The 20,187-nt window shown below is 34.6% G+C and overlaps 4 protein-coding genes across 4 annotated transcripts; all 4 read left to right on the top strand.

The window, feature by feature from the left end:
• The first annotated feature begins 2,106 nt into the window (after nt 1-2,106).
• LOC133783614 (vacuolar iron transporter homolog 2-like) lies at nt 2,107-2,802 on the top strand. The gene has a single exon (XM_062223265.1). The coding sequence runs from the start codon at nt 2,107-2,109 to the stop codon at nt 2,800-2,802; it is 696 nt and encodes a 231-aa protein (XP_062079249.1).
• A 3,388-nt stretch (nt 2,803-6,190) lies between these two features.
• LOC133783613 (vacuolar iron transporter homolog 1-like) lies at nt 6,191-6,892 on the top strand. The gene has a single exon (XM_062223264.1). It carries the CDS (start codon nt 6,197-6,199, stop codon nt 6,890-6,892), a length of 696 nt encoding a protein of 231 aa, XP_062079248.1. The 5' UTR covers nt 6,191-6,196.
• A 3,032-nt stretch (nt 6,893-9,924) lies between these two features.
• Nucleotides 9,925-10,620, top strand: LOC133783612 (vacuolar iron transporter homolog 2-like). The gene has a single exon (XM_062223263.1). It carries the CDS (start codon nt 9,925-9,927, stop codon nt 10,618-10,620), a length of 696 nt encoding a protein of 231 aa, XP_062079247.1.
• Nucleotides 10,621-18,281: 7,661 nt separating this feature from the next.
• Nucleotides 18,282-19,671, top strand: LOC133783611 (vacuolar protein sorting-associated protein 27-like). Its single transcript, XM_062223261.1, has 2 exons — nt 18,282-18,735; nt 18,811-19,671. The coding sequence occupies exon 2, from the start codon at nt 18,817-18,819 to the stop codon at nt 19,669-19,671; it is 855 nt and encodes a 284-aa protein (XP_062079245.1). The 5' UTR covers nt 18,282-18,735; nt 18,811-18,816.
• Nucleotides 19,672-20,187: the final 516 nt, after the last annotated feature.

The following is a 20,187-nucleotide window of genomic DNA, read 5'->3' as shown; positions in this document are numbered from 1 at the left end:
TTCAGGGTCAAGTGCCTTCGATGCAGCAGTTGCTAGGTGACACGTGTACCCCTCGTCATGAACCAGGACATCAGTAAACGAACCTGGATCTTGGTAAACGGTCCGGGCTCCGCAACCGCCTGACACGCGAGGCCCCTTGCCGCGGACCAACTATTCTAAGAAGGAACTGGGGAGATAGCGGGGAGTATCTGGAACCAAAGCAAGCCTCCACCGCGCAGACCCAGATGAAGGCTTGGGGGGTAAATGTTATCCTTGTTTCCTGTCGTGGGCCCGAGACCGCGATCCAGGCCCACTAGCCGCCCAATTGAGGTTGGGCCTAGTCTAGGCCTGCTTGGCAAGGAGTAATGGATATCGACAACCCAATTCTAGGCGAGGCCCGGAAGGCGTTCGGGAAGTATTGTCCGGGAGACAGTATAACTAGTTGGGGGTAACAGTCAGGATCGATACGAACGGTCCCAAAGCTTGGTAAACAATCCGGGCTCCTGGTGGATGATCCAGGCTTATGGTAAATGGAGAGGGACATAGGTAAACGAACCAGGGTTAGGTCCCCAAGATTTGCAGGGTAAAGCATCCGTGACCCTGACGTCGCCCCGTGAAGCGTGGGAGTTGTCCCCACGTTTCACCTGCGGAAAAGGTCACCTCGGGATTGTACGCCGCTGGTTCAGACTTGTGCCGCCACTGCTCTGACCGATCTTGTCCCCTGAATCTGCCTCGTAACTCGAGATGCCCAGACCAAAAGTTCCAATTTGTCGAATGATAGATATGGTTTGGGCTGCCCCAATGGGCTCAAGTTAATGTTTTTCTTTTATCTTTTAATTCTTTTGTATTGGGCTTCCGGTAGAGAAATCAACTGTATTTACACCTTTATTGGGCCCAGGTCAACCCGGTCCACGCCCAGTGCACCTGTGAACCTATAAATACATGTAATAGTGCACTGGAGAAGGGATCTCTCGAGAGCGTGTATACAATTACCCTGCTGAAACTAAGAGAAAACTCCATTGTTATAGATTCTCTAAGCTCTAATACAACTGTCTCGTGGACTAAGGCTTATTAATATCCCAACCACGTAAAAATCTTGCTCACGATTTCTAAATCATTTCTCTTTAATCTCTCTTATATTTTATTATTGTAGTTTCTGAAAAACTCGATAAACAATAATATATATTAATTTTTAATAATGGATACATGCAAATATAATGCCCCTTGATGATTCTCTTATTTTAAGAGTTTCATTTATTGTGTTGACTTTATCAATTCTCTTGAAATAAATTTGTTAATTTAGATGCCCGGGTTGGAACTAATATCCATACCACACAAAATGTAGATTTTTTCTAAAATATACTTGATTTTGTTGTATATTATATCACTTGGAATTTAATAAGAATCTGGATTTAAAAGAAAATAATCAAATTATATTTAATCACGAAAATATACCATCTACTATACTAGCTAGCAAAAAAAAACTACTAAGAATGTTGTTGAAAACGAATAAGATAGTCAACCTTATCAATTATTGACTATATAGCATATAGAATTCTTTTTTTGTTTTAATTATATAATTAAATTAAGGAAGGAAACTAATAATGAAAAAGAATGGCTACTAATAAAACAATTTTTTGTCAAATAGTAATGTTAAAATAGTAAAATGAACAAAAAAGTGAAACACACTTAAATCGTATTGAACTTAAAACAAGTCTTATCATGGATAGGATATCTAGTATAATATCATATATATCAAAAATGAATTAGTTTGCTCAATACACAAAGAGAGATCAGTACGTTGTCGTTTTAGGCATATATGCATATATATATCCATGGATCCTCAACTTTTATTTTGGTTTATATAATATACTATTGTTTTTAGTACCAAACACTTATTTTTTTTTTACTCATATATGTATATATATATAATATATATAGCCATATGAGTCATGTTAGAGAATCTTACTCCTATACATTAGTTCCAAAATGAAGAACCAATAATAAACATAAAATTAGAGTGTGTGCATGGCCAATCTTCAGTCTTTAATATAAAAACCAATCCCTCTCCACAACCTAATCAACTTGAAAAAACTATAATTACTCTCCTTAATTAATTTCTCTTCCATGGCTTCTCAGGCATTAGAACAAATATGTTGTGAGCAACCAACCACGGCTGACAAAACTCCCAAAGCAGCTCAAACGACGTCGACTGAGGAAGTGGTGGAACGCGCTCAGTGGCTCCGAGCAGCCGTTCTGGGAGCCAACGATGGGTTGCTCTCAACAACCTCTCTACTGCTCGGCGTTGGCGCGGCGAAGGATGACCGTTGGTCCATGGCTCTGGCCGGGCTTGCTGGAGCTTTCGCAGGCGCTTGTAGCATGGCGGTAGGCGAGTTCGTCTCCGTTTCGACTCAACGAGACATCGAGGAGAAGCTTTTTCTCGAAAACAAGCCCACATTTCCGGAGATTTCTAAGTCATCTACTCCGGGAAAGACACCAGTGATTGCAGAAGAAAGTGCTCTGCCAGTTGTGTTGCCGAATCCGCACAAGGCAGCAGCAGCGTCAGCTCTGGCGTTTTTGAGTGGATCGGTTGTTCCGTTGATACCGGCTGCGTTGGTTGCCGACCATGCCACGAGTGTTATAGTGATTGTGGTGGTGGCCACGTTGGCGCTCGCTGTTTTTGGTTGGGGTGGTGCTCAGTTTGGTGGATCTTCACGGCCTAAGGCGTCGGCGGTGAGAGTTGTGGTTGGAGGGTGGCTGGCCATGGCTGTCACTTATGCTTTGCTTAAGCCTTTTGATAGAGACCATGGCAACAAGTATTGATATATTTATATATATATATATATATGCATGTATTTTGATGCATATTCTTTAATTTTTGGAATGTTATCTTTTGAGGTTTTAAATTATATAGAATATTTTGTAAGATCGATACATCTTAATTATAATTAGGTTTGTTATATATATGGTGTAATATTAAAATTATATATATTTGGTTTAATATTAAATATTAGATAAAAATCAATAATTCATATTTATAGTTGTTAATTAATATTTTTAAAAATAAATTTTAATTTTTTAAAATTTTTTAAATACCTGATAAAAAATATTTATTTATTATGAAAACATAATTATTTTTCAATATAATTAGTATCTCTGGTTGATTAGAAATAATATTAATTATGTCAAAAAAAAATAAAAATTATCATGCGGTATCAACTATTAAAAAATCTTTTATATATATTACTAGCATGACCTATTTTTAGGCTAAACGTACATATATATTCTATTGTTTAAAGATTGCAATATCTTCCAAGTTAGTGCTCAGAATATACATATATATAAATTAAATTATATAATTTCTTTTTCCTCAACTAATTCCATTTTATTCAAGAATATATATGCAAGGAGAAAATGAGGAAAATCCTAAATTTTGTGTTGTTTAAAAATAAATAAATTGATGAGCAAGCAATGATACGTAATTGATAAATATAACGAAGGTCAAAACAAAAATATAGAGAGAAAATCAAATTTAGAGGTCTGAACTTACCAAAGTATAAATTTTGCTATTACCATGGTGGATGTTTTTAATTTTTTAGGTGATAAGTCCCACATTGCTTGGATAAGAGTGTCAGATAAAAAAAATTAAAAATAAATAGTCTCTAAACTAATATTTTCAACAATCTTATTTTATTTTAATCATTTATCACTACAACAAATTATAAGGGCAACATAAATATATGACATAGGATTTTGAGTTTAAATTAATTTATAGTCATACTCAAAACTTTGTTTTTCACTGAAGCAACATGTGCCTTAGGACCTAGTCCTTTACCAACCCTAATAGTTTTCTTCCCTGCGCCGTGAAAAATTAAGGTGGAGTTTCTGGCGAGAAAAATGGTTGAGAATAAACGAGCTTTTTTGTGGTTTGTTCAAAATCACAAGGCAACCAAAGTCTCGTGCTGATCAATAATTTCAGTATCAAATTGTAAAACTCTTCGGTTCCTTTTTTGTAGGAGAGACTAAAGAATGGATGATGAAGACGATACCAATATCATCATCTTCATTCTTTGGCTTAGGAAGCATTAGACATGGAGGGATCTTCACAAATTTGAAACAGGAATTCTATGAAGAACAAACTTGCTTGCATCTAAACAAATCTAGGAAAAAAATTATTCAGTCTACTCTATAAAAAAGTTTTGATCTTTTATCCCAATCTTAAATGTAGTAAGAGGCAGAGAAAATCTTTATAGATATAGGTTTAAGTACTAAGTTTCCTTTTTTATGTTTATATATTTGAATTTAAAAAAAGAGAATAATAATTTTTTGAGTCTTTCTTTTTTTTTGGCTTGATCAGTTGCCGATTTATTTTATTTTTTTGTTACTTCTTAATCTATTTATTTGATCCTTTTTTAAAAAAAAATTAATATAGAAATCACACACTTTGTTTACACATAATAAATTTACAAGAAATCTTATCAAACATTAATTTTAATGTATCCATATTCATATTTCACTAAAGCCGTTTTATATATAAAAAATACATTAACTTAAATAGTAACTTTAATTAATACTATTTTAGTGTAATAATGTTTGTATTAACACTAATCTTATTTGTTTAATTAATACTATTTTAAAACCTTGTATACTAAAATTAAATCAAGATAGTGCAAATCCACTAATTTTAGTAAAAATATTTTTGATTATAATCAAAATTATCCTAATTTATTTAATTAAAACTCTTTCATCGAATTAAAATATATTTGTTAAATTAAAAAATAACATTAATTAAACAATATTGTACTAATATCAATTTTTTTTGTTCTAATATGACATAGCTTTTCAAAATGATTTTATTTTTGATAGATTTATTTTGCAAAATTACTTTTACACTGTTTTTAAAATAAAAAATCGACCTTATAGTTTGCAAAATAAATCAAAATAATATCATAAACTCAATTTTAGTTAAAATATTTTTAAATATGATTAAAAATTAAAATACATGGTACCAAATATAACATACGGATTTTCAAACTAATAAATTACTTAGTCCCCATAAAGGTTGTATTTCACTAAATAAACATTATTAAAACAACTTATCTTTACAAAAAATCATGCATTTTCTTGGGATCCCAACAAATTAATAGAAAATATCTTAATTATCCTAACAAAAATAAAATAATATACTTTTTAAATTAATGACTTATATAACTATGTCTTATTCGAGAAACCCATCCTGAATCCTAAATTCATGAAGTCCACTTGTGAAGACACATTTGTCAAGCCTACGTCTATAAAACCCATCCTCCACCGCAAAAGTGTCCACTTTCATCTCCCTTAAAGTGGGGATGTGAAAATTCTTTCATGTCCCATGAAGAGTCCTAAATGACCCTTTTTATAGAAGTAGATTTTGTTAGAGAATGTAGTGCAACATAGATTAACATTTCTTTCTCAAATTGTGATATTAAAGAAGTAAAATGAACATAAAAGGCAAACTTTGAAAATATATGAATAAAAAAAAGTCTAATCTATAATATATATAAATAAAATAATAATTTATATTTTTTTTTGACGCTGTATTTTATCTCATTACTTGTTTGGATTTTGTGTTTTAACAAATTATTTTTTGGACCCTATGTTTTGTAAAATTATTAAAATAGAACCTTAAACTCAATTTTAATAGAAAAAAATTGAATATAACAACACAATTTTTAAGCAGAATGATTTTATTTTTGTTCTGAATTGTTAGTTTGGTAAATTATTTGTGATTTTAGTTGAGAAAACATGGACTAAAATCGAGTTTAGGGTTCTATTTTAACTATTTTACAAAACATAAGGTTCAAAAAATAATTTGTTGTCAAAAAAAAAAAATATATAAAGCCATAAAATCTATTTCTTAACCACAATCAGAGATCAGTTTGTCGTTTTAGGCAAATATATACAACCTGGGGGCATGTCCTCTGACTTTTATTTTGGTATGTACGATATTTTATAGTTTTTAGTACCTATACTACTACTGTACTTGTTTTTATTTCTATACGTATATATCTATATAATATATATATATATAGCCATATGAGTCATGTAAGAGGATCTTAGTTCTGAGCATTCTAGATTGTTGCCTCTCCTATATATATATGAGCTATATCTTGGTCAAGTTAATTCATACACAGAAAACAATCATACATAGAACAAATACTCTCCCTTAACTCTTTCCATGGCTTCTCAGACATTAGAACAAATACGTTGTGAGCAACCAGCCACGGCAGACAAAACTCCAAAAGCTACTCAAACGACGTCGATTGAGGAAGTCGTGGAACGCGCTCAGTGGCTCCGAGCTGCCGTTCTCGGAGCCAACGATGGGTTGCTCTCAACAACCTCTCTACTGCTCGGTGTTGGCGCGGCGAAGGATGACCGTTGGTCCATGGCTCTGGCCGGACTCGCTGGGGCTTTCGCAGGGGCTTGTAGCATGGCTGTAGGTGAGTTCGTCTCCGTTTCGACTCAACGAGACATTGAGGAGAAGCTACTTCTCGAAAACAAGCCCACATTTCCGGAGAATTCTAAATCATCTTCTCCGGGAAAGACACCAGTGGTTACAGAAGAAATAGCTCTGCCGGTTGTGTTGCCGAATCCGCACAAGGCAGCAGCAGCGTCAGCTCTGGCGTTTTTGAGTGGATCGGTTGTTCCGTTGATACCGGCTGCGTTGGTTGCCGACCATGCCACGAGCGTTATGGTGATTGTGGCGGTGGCCACTTTGGCGCTCGCCGTGTTTGGTTGGGCTAGCGCCCAGTTTGGTGGGTCGTCACGGCCTAAGGTGTCGGCGGTGAGAGTTGTGGTTGGAGGGTGGCTGGCCATGGCTGTCACTTATGCTTTGCTTAAGCCTTTTGATAGAGACCATGGCAACAAGTATTGAACGTGAAAGCTCTGGTGGTCACAAATTACCTTTTTACGTATATTATGTATTAAGATAATTATTTACAAATTTTTGTAATTGTATGAGATTGATATATCCTATCCTAAATGAGATATATGTATAAGTTGTTACTCATATGTACCCAATTTTTAATTTTGATGAAAAAAATACCCAAAAGTTGAAAATGTGTGATTTGTCACTACCTAATTTGTAAGTGTCTCTTAGAGCAGCCACAATGGCGTGGCTTATTAGGTAACCATTGACCATTTTTTGACAATCACCGTGGCTTGTTCTTTTTTGAAGCACTGGAGAGCTTTAATATTTAAACACTGTTGCATCGGTTAGGCAGCGGTGGTTTTCTTGTTTTGGTTGTATTATATATATATATATATATATATATATTAATGTAACTTTTGGGGTGGCTTAACATTGGAGTATTTTTATGAAAAAAGTTGCCAAAAATAATATGGATAAGAGAGAAAATAAAAAATTATATTTTTGGATGATTTTGGGATGTTAAGCCACTAATGGGATAGCCACCATTGAAGTTGCTCAGAGCAATTCTAAAAAGTACACAATATATAATAACTTATTAGTTTTTTTTTTCAAACCAAAAAAAAAAAAAAAAAAGACATCGTTGCCTAGTAGTGTCATCCTTGTCAATATTTTTCATATCTCTTTAATTAATATAAAAAATTATAACAATAATATTGGAGAATTGCTAAGGGGCACTACTGATGTCCAATACTATAAGAATGTGACATATAGTTATTGGTGCAATCTAATATTGGGTCCCACTTATTTGAATTTAATAAGTATTATGTGATATCACTAACTAATCATGGGGTGTCAACTCATGTGATGTTGGATAACTTAAGATGTCAAATAACAATACTCATAATATTGGAACCCACTTTAATTTTTAGCAACTAGTGACTCTTGCAATGAGGTTGCTCTTACTAGGACTTGATTGGTCCAACTAATAATTTTGTTGAAAAATATATTTTTATATTAATTTTTAGTTAGAAACACCAATAAAAATATATTTAAAATACCAACAATAATTAAATAAATGATGACATATTAGTCACGCGTGCAACAACCTATTTTGAAACTAGTTTTTCGACATTGTAAATTATTTAGAATTTTTTGAAAATTTGTAAGATGCTCTAAATAACTATAATATACACAGTTATTAAAAAAAATTGTTTACGTATCGATAACACAAAAGAGCTCCATCAGTAAGGCTCTCTTTATGAAGCCCCTGCTGTAGGAATTTCCTATACTAGGGATGCACAAATTCTCCATGGGGACGAGGTCCCTCTAGGACCCACCCCTAATGGGGCGGGGAATCTCTGTCTAAACGGGGAACGGGACAGGAACGGGGATAATTTTCAATCCCCGAATGTTAAATGAGGCGGGGATGAAGATAGCACTCTCCGCCTCGACAGGAGCCGTTTAAATTTTTATATATTTTTGTAACATTTTATATGTATTTTATATATTTTTTTATGTGCTATTGTAGTATAGTAGTAACTTTTTAATATTTTAAATTTTATTTAGGATAATGTTTAATATTTTAAATAATAAATATTGTTAAATATTTTTATTTATATATAATTTATGACTTTTATTTTAAAATTTATTTTTTTAAATAAATGGGTTTTCCGTGAGAATTCCCAACCCCAATAGAGGATTCCCCACCCCGCCCCCAACAGGGAATAAGCGGGGATAAAGTGGAGACGAGAATTAAAAATATAAATAGGGACGGAGACGGGGAACACTCCCCGCCAATTTCCTGCGCCGGGTGCATCACTATCCTATGCTATCTATTGTGTGCCCTATATTGAGTTATATTTATTGTCTCCCTATATGGTGTTAAATATATTTGGATGAGTTGTGCAAAAGAATGTGTTATCAAAATTGGAGAGCAAAGATCAAATATTTAAATATTATTTGTAATTGTTGTTGTAACGTATATATCTCTTGGTTTCCAAAATCTGGATTGTAAGACAATAATCAAAGAATAATAATGAAATTATAATACGTGTATTGGGCACGAAATTATAACTTCTCTTATGTACAGATTAGAAAAAGTAAAGAATTGATCAAAGAATTTTCTCGAAGACAAATAAGATATATTAGTCAACCTTATCACTTCATGACCTATTCAAAATTCCTTTACTATATATCATAATTAAATCATACTTAACAAAAAAAACAAGCCTAATTATGAATAAGATATTTTGGTGAGAGACACATATGAGTATGAATATAATATTGGTTTGGTCTATAATATTCTCAACCAAACAAAATGGGACAAATACACAAACAGAGATATAGTTGTCGTTTTAGCAAACATGCATACATACTGGGATCCTCATGACTTCTCTTTTGGTATATATATATATATATATATATATATATATATATAAACACGATATTATATAATATATGATCTAATTCAAACATGTTATTAGAGGATTCCTAAGTTTGTAACCTCTCAGAAAACAATCATTGGTAGAATATAATTGTTTTGAGTTCCAAAGCTAAGAACCATTAATAACATAATATTAGAGTGGGAATCTTTAATCTTTAATATATAGAGTATTGTTAGTATTGTTATTTGGGTATCCAACACCATGAGATGACATCTTATAATTGGTTAGCGATAGCTCATAATATTTATTAAATTCAAATAAGTGGGATCCGATATTGGATTGCATCAATGGCAGTATGTCACCACCTTGTAGTGTTGGGCACCAATAGTGCCCCTTAGCAATTCTCTAATATATAAGAGTGTTGTTATTTTGTATTTTAAGGTGTACAACTACACAAAAAATAGCACATTATGATTGGTTAGCGATATCTCACCAAATATTAGATTGCACTAAAGGACACATTGTGATGTTGTGCCATTAGCAATTCTCAATATATAAACTACTCCATGTGCAAATCTATGGAACAAACACACTCCCTCTCCACAACCTCACTAACTTAACAAAACTACTTCTATTATCCTTTTCTTCTCCATGGCTTCTCAGACATTAGAACAAATACGTTGTGAACAACCAACCACAGCAGATGAAACTCCCAAAGCTACTCAAACGACGTCAACTGAGGAAGTCCTGGAACGCGCTCAGTGGCTCCGAGCAGCCGTTCTCGGAGCCAACGATGGGTTGCTCTCAACAACCTCTCTACTGCTCGGCGTTGGCGCGGCGAAACAAGACCGTTGGTCCATGGCTCTGGCCGGACTTGCTGGGGCTTTTGCAGGCGCTTGTAGCATGGCGGTGGGCGAGTTCGTTTCTGTTTCGACTCAACGAGACATTGAGGAGAAGCTTTATCTCGAAAACAAGCTCACATCTCCGGAGAATTCTGAATCATCTACTCCAGGAAAGTTACCAGTGATTGCAGAAGAGAGTGCTCTGCCAGTTGTGTTGCCGAATCCGCACAAGGCAGCAGCAGCGTCAGCTCTGGCGTTTTTGAGTGGATCGGTTGTTCCGTTGATACCGGCTGCGTTGGTTGCCGACCATGCCACGAGCGTTATGGTGATTGTGGCGGTGGCCACTTTGGCGCTCGCCGTGTTTGGTTGGGCTGGCGCCCAGTTTGGTGGGTCGTCACGGCCCAAGGTGTCGGCGGTGAGAGTTGTGGTTGGAGGGTGGCTGGCCATGGCTGTCACTTATGCTTTGCTTAAGCCTTTTGATAGAGACCATGCCAACAAGTATTGATATGTGCATGTATTTTCATGCATGTTACTTAAAAACTGATGATCACAAATGATTATTTTGCGGAATATTATGTACTAAAATTTTAAATTAGTTACAAATTTTGTATTTGTATAAGATTGTTATATCTAAGATTTTTTATATGTAAATTAACTTTAAGCTATTAGTATGCAGTGTGTCATTTTCATGGATTCAAATATTTTGTCATTGTTTTTCTTATTTTCATTGTGTCCTGCAATTAAAAAACCAGGCACCATAATTATATTGCTATTTAAATGCTTTTCTCTTTTATTTCATAGTTGCTATAAGATTCTATATCGCTATTGGTGAAATTATTTATCGGTTCTCACACATTTTAATTTAATAATTATTATGGAGTATCACTAACTAATTATATATTACTACAAAAAAGATTTTTTAGGACTCGCGGGGCACGAGTCCTCTATTTAAGAATCTTAAAAACTAAGATTTTTTAGGACTCGCATTGCGAGCCTTAAAAAAATGGCCAGAGTAAGTGGCAGCGCCACCACTCTACGGTGGTCATTGCACTACAAGAAATATAGATTTTAGAGGCGGAATTATTACCGGCGGACTAACTCCGCCGGTAATGTGCAGTATATTAGCGGCGGAGTACTGGGTCCGCCGCTAATACAAAATACCCGTAACTGACTTTTCAAATTTAATACCGGCGACCATTTTACCGGCGGGATAAGGGATATAGCGGCGGGCCGGGGTAGCGGGTTATGGTAATACCGGCGGAACCCGCCGGTAATAGTTTAAGACCGGCGGTGAAATACCGGCGGACCTCCGCCGATGCTGTATTACCGGCGGAGTAATACCGGCGGACCTCCGCCGATGCTGTATTACCGGCGGAGTAATACCGGCGGACCCCGCCGGTGATGTATGTATTACCGGCGGAGACACGCCGGTAATACTATTATAGATGTGTGTTAAAAAACTCTTAGTTTTTTTCACTCCTCATCTCTCAGACTCGCAGTCGCCGCATCACCGCACCGCCACTCCACCGCGCGACGTTCTCCAACCCTCCGTCCACTCCGTTCGCCCTACCCTCCTCACTCCATACCCTCAGTCACTCCGGCGTCACTCCTGCCCAGCCCTCCGCCTTCGCCTGGAGGCCCTGGCCTGCCATTCTCTTCGACTCTTCCTCGTCGGCGCAGTACAAAGCCGCTGCCACCGACCCTGACCCTCTTTTGTCTCTTCCCCTCACGGTTGGGCTCACGTCGTACGCAGCCACGCACAGTCGCCGGTAGCAGTAGGAGCCAGGAGCTCTCCCTCACACTCACGGTCTAGGTTAGTGTTTTTAGCTTTTTGGTTTTAGTAATATATATTATATGGGTTAATAACCGATAAGTCAAGTTAATATATTATATGTATATATATTTGTTAATTGTTATTTGTGAGTAATATATATATATATATATTAGAAATCAGGATTGTTATTACTTATTAGTTTGCTACTTTGTTTCAAATGGTTCCTATGACCCATAAGCTGAAAATGCCTGTTAGAAGTATAAGTATTGACTAATAGCTTTAATTTTTTTTTTCTTTTCCATTTTTTATCAGTCTTTGGGGTTCTCAGTCATGTATATATAAATATATGTGATTGAATCATTTTACAGCTTTAATTTTGATGCTTGTGGTACTTTCTTGATGAGATATTTGTTTTTGATTTTGTTTCGGGAAGAAAATATGAATATTTGTGGGGCTTTAGTTTGATTTTCAAATTAGTGTTAAGAGCTGAAAATTCATAAACACTGTGGTTACAGCAAGTTTCAGAATTGCCAAGGAATTGCTAAAGGGGTTAAACGGATTGCCAGAGGTACCAACATTATTGCTAAAATTTATAAATGAGCCTTTTTTTTCTGTTACGTGGGTATATGTTCTGTTACGTGGGAACTGCTTAAGGGCCCTTTTTTTCTCTGATTTAGATAGCCTAACTTGAGATAGCCTAACTTGTATAATAAAACTCTTTTTTAATAATGTACAAATAATTTAAAATTTTGTAGGAAATAACTCAAAATTGATATGAACAAAAAATAAAACTAAAATTCTTGAAATTAACAACACACAATTTTGAAAAAGGTGGTATATAAAATTTTCTTTAAATAATAAATTATTGATGTCAATTAAATAGTTAATATTATTAATTTTTTAATTTAATTTTTAATGTTATCTAATTAATAATATTAAATATTATTAAATTATTTTAATATAGAAATTGAAAATTTTATAGTAATAATTTTTTTTACAATTAATAATGATTAATTAAAAATTACTACATATCTTATAAAAATTAATTTTTTAATTAATTAAATAATAAAATTTTGATTCAATATTATTTAATTAAATAAGTCTTTAAAATTAATAATGATTAATTAAATAAATAATAAATTATTATAAGAAATTATTTTAATTTATTTATTAAATATTATTATCTAATATTAACTATTATTAAATTAATTGATTATAGAAATTGAAAATTTTATTTAATAAAAGTTTTTACAATTAATAATGATTACTTAAAAATTACTACATATCTTATAATAATTTATTTTTTATTAAATAACATAATCTAATTGAATAATTTAATTTAATTTAATTTAATACAAATCTTAAAAATTAATAATGGTTAATTAAATAGTTAATATTATTAATTATTTAATTTAATAATTAATGTTACATAATTAATAATATTAACTATTATTAAATTATTTGAATATAGAAATTGAAAATTTTATTTAATAAAAGTTTTTACAATTAATAATGATTACTTAAAAATTACTACATATCTTATAATAATTTATTTTTTAGTAAATAACATAATCTAATTGAATAATTTAATTTAATTTAATACAAATCTTAAAAATTAATAATGATTAATTAAATAGTTAATATTATTAATTATTTAATTTAATAATTAATGTTACATAATTAATAATATTAACTATTATTAAATTATTTGAATATAGAAATTGAAAATTTTATTTAATAAAAGTTTTTACAATTAATAATGATTACTTAAAAATTACTACATATCTTATAATAATTTATTTTTTATTAAATAACATAATCTAATTGAATAATTTAATTTAATTTAATACAAATCTTAAAAATTAATAATGGTTAATTAAATAGTTAATATTAATAATTTATTTTTTCTGTCTCGGTATGCTTGTGATTGATGGTTGTTGACCACAACCATCGATTACAGGGATATCGACACAGAAATGATAAGTTTAAAGTATTAACAATAAAATAATGAATGAATTGTTTTTTTAATTTGAATAACACTTTCTAATAAAACATCATAAAATATTATAATATTGCATAAGATTTAAAAAATGATAACAAATTTTTTTATTATCCATTCCTTTTCACATTACTAAAACTCACAGACTCTTGTAACACTCTAGATGGCGATTGACAAGACTTGGACAACATTGAGAAATCGTGCTTGTCAAGAATATTGGAATGGTCTACAATCATTTTTGAGGATGGCCTCGGAATATAAGGATTCTGATGGAAGAATTAGGTGTCCGTGTGTCAGATGCATAAGTAATAGGCTTGAAATTTTACCTGTTGTCGAAGCACATGTATTCGATTGGGGGTTTTATCAAGGTTATGAGAGGTGGATTTATCATGGGGAAGCGGAACTAGATGTTGTTGATGAAGTAGTTGATGATGATGAAGTTGACGAGATGATTCCCATAGTGGAGGACTTCCTCTTACCGACAGCTGAGCAAGTAGACAATAGTGGCGCAAGTCAATATTACGACGAGTTATTTGAGGAGATTGAAGCCGAGTTGTATCCTGGTTGTGATTGGATTTCTTCCCTTAACTTCTTAGCTAAGCTATTACATTTGAAAGTTAGAGGGAAGATTCCTAACAACATATTCGATGAATTATTGAAGTTGTTAAAGATTTCCTTTCCGAAGGAAAATAAAATTCCATCAACGTACTACGAGGCTAAAAAGAGATTGAAGAAATTAGGGTTGGGATACGAGTCGATTCATGTGTGCCAATATGATTGCTGTTTATTTTACAAAGAGCATGCAAACAAAGAAGAATGTCCAGTTTGTGGAACTAGTCGATGGGTGACTTTTGAAAAAACTAAAGGAAAAAAGGTGCCGCATAAGGTGATGCGTTACTTTCCATTGACACCCCGGTTGAAAAGACTATACAGCTCAAGGCTTACAGCGAAGGACATGCTATGGCACCACACTGGGAAATCGAAAGATGATGGAGTGATGCGACACCCGGTGGATGGGACGGCGTGGAAGAACTTTGACGTCAATCATCCTGGATTTGCAAGTGATCCTAGGAATGTTCGTTTAGGCTTAGCTGCTGATGGATTTAATCCATTTGGCAACATGAACCTGGCATACAGCATGTGGCCTGTGGTGTTGGCGAACTATAATCTTCCACCTTGGTTATGTATGAAAGACAACAATTTGATGCTGACCATCCTTATTCCTGGTCCAAAATCACCGGGTAAGGACATAGATGTATTTCTAAGACCATTGGTGGATGAGTTGAAGGAGTTGTGGTCTAACGGAGTTGTTACGAGAGATAGTACGACCAACACTATGTTCAAGCTGCGCGCAGCCCTTTTATGGACAGTCAATGATTTTCCAGCTCGAAGTAGTTTGTCTGGATGGAGTGGTCAGGGATACAAAGCTTGTCCTACATGTAATGAAGACACATCTTCCATTCGAGTGATCGGTAAGACATCGTATGTTGGTCACAGAAGATTCTTGCCCAGTACACATCGAATGAGAAGGAACACTGAGTTCGATGGACAAATTGAGAGAAGACGTCCTCCGAAACGATTTACTTGTGAGGAAATATTAGAACAAGTGAACAACCTTCCACCCCAAGTTCCTGGAAAACACTTGCAGTTTGGAGGTGTCAAACGTAGAAGAGTTGCGGAAGATAGAAATTGGAGGAAAAAAAGCATCTTCTACGAGCTTGATTATTGGAGTACAAACATTTTAAAACATAACATTGATGTCATGCATGTCGAAAAAAATGTGTGTGATAGTCTCCTCGGCACAATCTTGGACAATGATAAGTCTAAGGACACCACTAATGCAAGATATGATTTGAAGAAGATGGGAGTAAGGGAATCATTGTGGATTTATGAAGATGAGAGTGGAAAGTTGATGAAGCCACATGCTTCTTACGTGTTAACTCCTGATCAGAGACAACAATTTTGTCAATTTATTAAAAAAGTGAAATTTCCAGATGGCTTTTGTTCAAATTTGAAGAAAAAAGTAATAGAGAATGAAACAAATATCATTGGGTTGAAATCCCACGATTGTCATGTTATAATGCAACGATTATTGTCTGTGGGTGTTCGCAAGTTTCTCCCGAAAGATATATCGACCACCATTTCTGAACTATGTAGTTTTTTCAGGCAACTATGTTCGAGGACTATAAATGTTACAGATATGGAGGAAGCACAAAAAGACCTTGTTCTGATATTGTGCAAGATGGAGTTGATCTTTCCTCCGGCTTTTTTTGATATAATGATTCACTTGGTCTTACATTTGCCTGAAGAAGCAATTTTGGGTGGACCGGTATTTATGAGATGGATGTATCCTTTTGAAAGGTACATGAAAAAATTGAAGAACTACGTGAGAAATAAAGCTCGTCCTGAAGGGTCAATAGCTGAAGGCTATGTCGCTGATGAGGCTATGACATTTTGTTCGATGTATTTCAAAGGGGTTGAAACTAAATTTAATCGTCTTGATCGCAATAAAGATGAGGTGTATGTCCCACGACACCTTACTGTGTTTCAATCTCAATGTCGTCCCCTAACAAAGGAATCTCTCAAGCCTCTAGATCTTGCGACTCGTGAAATGGCTGAATGGTTCATCATTAACAATTCACCTGAAATTCAGGGTTACTTAGAGTAAGTTTATTCCCTTTAAAGTGCAATTTATGTTTATTCCAAATTATTTGATCTAATAGTCAAAGCATTCAAATTTACAGCGAACACCTAGTAGAGATCAAACTGAAATTCCCAGATGGTGATCATAATCTTTTACAGAAGAAAAATTTTCACCAGTGGTTTCATAAGAAGGTAAAATTGAGATTATTTTTAAACATTTATTATTGTAATGATATTTTTATCATTCTAATATAAGTTTATTAATTTATTTAGATATATGACTTGCACAAACAAGGATCTTTAGAGAATGGTGATGAGTTGCTAGCTTTAGCATCTGGGTCAGATCACTTGGCAACATACTACGAAGGTTGTATAGTTAACGGTGTTCGATTTATCGCTTATGACCGAGATCAAAAGCGCACCACACAAAATAGTGGAGTGTCTGTTGCGGGAACTGAAGGTTTTAACTATTATGGCACACTTCAAGATGTACTGGTCTTATCTTTCACTGGTGCATATTCAGTTGCATTGTTTAGGTGTAAATGGTTTAACACTGATCCAAGCAAGAAGAAAACAATCACTGAAAATAATATCACCAGTATAAACGTCAGTAGCGAATGGTACAAAGATGAGCCTTATATACTTGCTAGCCAAGCTAAGCAAGTATTCTATCTCGATGATCTACTTAGAGGCCGACACTGGAAAATTGTTGAGGATGTCAATCACCGTCAAATTTGGGACATCAAGGACGATGAAGCCGATGCAGATGTTGATGTTGTACATGACATAAACTCATCAAATTTTGTGTTGACCGTGGATCTCGGTCAGTTGGTTATGGAATCTCATGAACCTGCAACATATATTGGCACTATAGAAAATTCACCTGCTGATCAATTAGATGAAAATTTCATAAATGACGACTTAGGCGAAGAAGAAGTCGATGAAGAAGATGAATTGCTAGTTGATATTTGTGAAGATGATGTTAATCATGTGTCTCCGATTGATGTTAATTTAATTAATGATGAAAGTGATAGTGATTATTCTACTTAGTTTTTATATTTTTGTAATAAAGACAATTGTTTAAAATATAATATATGAGACTTGTAATCATGATGTTCATTTCCATTGGTGATATTTGATACTAACTAACAATTTAATACTAACTAATCATTTTTGTTCCTAAGTACAATGTCAGCAGATATAGCCACTTCTCATGGCGGAGATGGTAGAGGTCTAGACCCGCCAGATCCTAGTAGAGTACCCTCTTCCTGCGAGTCAGGTTAATAATAATTTTCAAATTTTGCTCATAGCTTGAAAGTCAAGCTCTACGAATGTTTAAATATAATATTAATATTTCAAATTTTGGTTATTCTTGAAAATGTGGATAGCTGAAGTGCCGAGAAAAAAAGGTCGTGGCCTGGCTAATTCGAAGCCACTTGAAATTCGAAGGCGAAATGCCGGGAAACCTCTAGATCTTCAGCTTGATCCTAGGACGGACAAAGTGGTTGGCTTGGAGGACCAAGCTTTTGTCCGCGAGATAGGCCTCCAAGTCACTTTGTTGTTGCCAGGACATTACTTGGATTTCGCTGATATACCTCAACAATTTAAGGAACAAGTCGTACATAGGATAAAGGTACAAATTTAGAACAACTCTTGTGGTATAATTTTTAATGTAGAAATCATTTACAAACTAAACTAACATGTTATTTTTAATGTAGTATTTTTATAATGTTGATGGTCATCCAGAACCCGGGAGAGTTATGAAAACTATCTACACAGAGATGCGCAAAAGATATTCTGAGAGAAAGAACATCAGACATACTCACTTCAAAAAATATTACTCTAATCCGGAAGATTTGCAGAGTGTTTTAGTTGCCCCACCTGACCATTGCTCCAAGGAGAGTTGGAAAGATATTGTTCAGTTGTTTTTGAGCCCAAAATTTATCGCGCGATCCAACCAAAACAAGAAAAACAGAAAAGAAATGAAGTATACATCGACGCAAGGCACAAAATCGATGGCAGCTAAGCGTCACCAATTTGTAAGTAAAAATATTAATTTAATTTAACAAAATTTTACATTCTAACTTCCTATCTCTAAATTTGTATAGGCGAACCCTGATGAACATGTTATTGATACTTGGAAAGATAGCCATTTGAGAAAATCGACAAAAGTTTTTGTCAACGACACAGCTCGAGAAACTTTTGTAAGTTTAAACTTTTGTGTTATTATTTTCATTAAACTATGTTACTGATGTGTTTCTAACACTTTTTATGAACAGGAAAAAATGACGGAAGAGCTTGAGAGGGCACGACTTCAAAGTCAGTCTCAAGGACCGACGGAGGGATCTGAAACTGGATCTGCTGCTGAATCCTCGTCGATCGATCAGTACGAGATTATGAGTAAAGTACTTGGGGAGAGGTCTGACTTTCAAAGAGGAGTAGGTTACAGCAAAGGCAAAGGGAAAAAATCAGCTTCCAGCTCCACAAGTCAGTCACAGGCCCAACCTGTTCATACACCTCAGGAAGACATGGCTACTATGGCGGAAATGATGAAGTCAATGCGTGAAGAGATCCGGATGTTGAAATCTCAACAAGGTCCATCTGGTAATCCTCAGCATACCAGTACAGAAACTGAGTCGCGGTTTGAAAGCCTTCTCCAACGATATTTACCATCACAACCTGAAGGTGGTATATCTTCTCAAAGTCCACCTCCTTGGTCGATGCCACAACAACAACAACAACATGTGTATCCACCTCAACAGAATTATCCAAACACGTACGGACGTTCCTCCCAGTCCCCTCCTTTATATTACCCCGACGTCGCTACCGGATCTCAGACGTCACATCCTAGGCGTCGTGACTTCGGGGATTCATCGCAGCAGCAGCATCCACAGCAGATGTATGGTCAATTTGTGAGTCCGTCGCAGCAGCAGAGGTATGGTCAGTTTGAGAGTTTTTTGCATCAGTCTCCCTCGCCGCGACCACATGCTCGACAATTTAGACCATCTTCGCAGCATCACTCTACACAAGCACCACAGTTTGCTTCACCACCATTGCCGCGCCCTAATACTAGTGATCAAGATATTGATCTTAATGAGTATTTTACACCAAGTTGGCCAGATCAAAACAATAATAATTAGATTACGTTTTTTAATTATATTAAGACAATTGAAATTTTATTATGTTTATGTTATAATTACTTTATATGTAATTAAAATGAGACAATTTGTATTTTCTTATGTTAATTTTATGATTAATTAAAATGTTAGTTTTGTTAGATGAATATTAATTGTGTTATTAATTATAATATATGTTAAATATTATTATTTTTAAATAAGTATTATATGTATATTTATTAAGAAATAAAATAAAATTAATTGTTTTATTTTAGTATTAGTTTTGAGATACCGGCGGACTAATACCGGCGGAACCCGCCGGTAATAATCCGGTCAAACGGTGTCAGCGTTGCACAACACCGGCGGACGCCCGCCTCTATTAATCCGCCGGTAATAGTGCAATACCGGCGGGTAGTGTCAAACGGTCGGTAATGGTGATAATACCGACCGTTTATTAATGGCGGGACTTTACCGGCGGATTTCCGCCGGTAATAACAAATACCGGCGGATATACCATGTATTACCGGCGGGCTCCTCCGC

Source organism: Humulus lupulus, chromosome 6, assembly GCF_963169125.1.
Source record: "Humulus lupulus chromosome 6, drHumLupu1.1, whole genome shotgun sequence".
In the NCBI taxonomy this organism is placed as follows: Eukaryota; Viridiplantae; Streptophyta; class Magnoliopsida; order Rosales; family Cannabaceae; genus Humulus; species Humulus lupulus.
This window is presented reverse-complemented; position numbering and strand designations above follow the sequence as displayed.

Coding starts and splice junctions, on each gene's coding strand:
- LOC133783614 (XM_062223265.1), top strand. CDS start 2,107: ATGGCTTCTCAGGCATTAGAACAAATATGTTGTGAGCAACCAACCACG.
- LOC133783613 (XM_062223264.1), top strand. CDS start 6,197: ATGGCTTCTCAGACATTAGAACAAATACGTTGTGAGCAACCAGCCACG.
- LOC133783612 (XM_062223263.1), top strand. CDS start 9,925: ATGGCTTCTCAGACATTAGAACAAATACGTTGTGAACAACCAACCACA.
- LOC133783611 (XM_062223261.1), top strand. CDS start 18,817: ATGACGGAAGAGCTTGAGAGGGCACGACTTCAAAGTCAGTCTCAAGGA.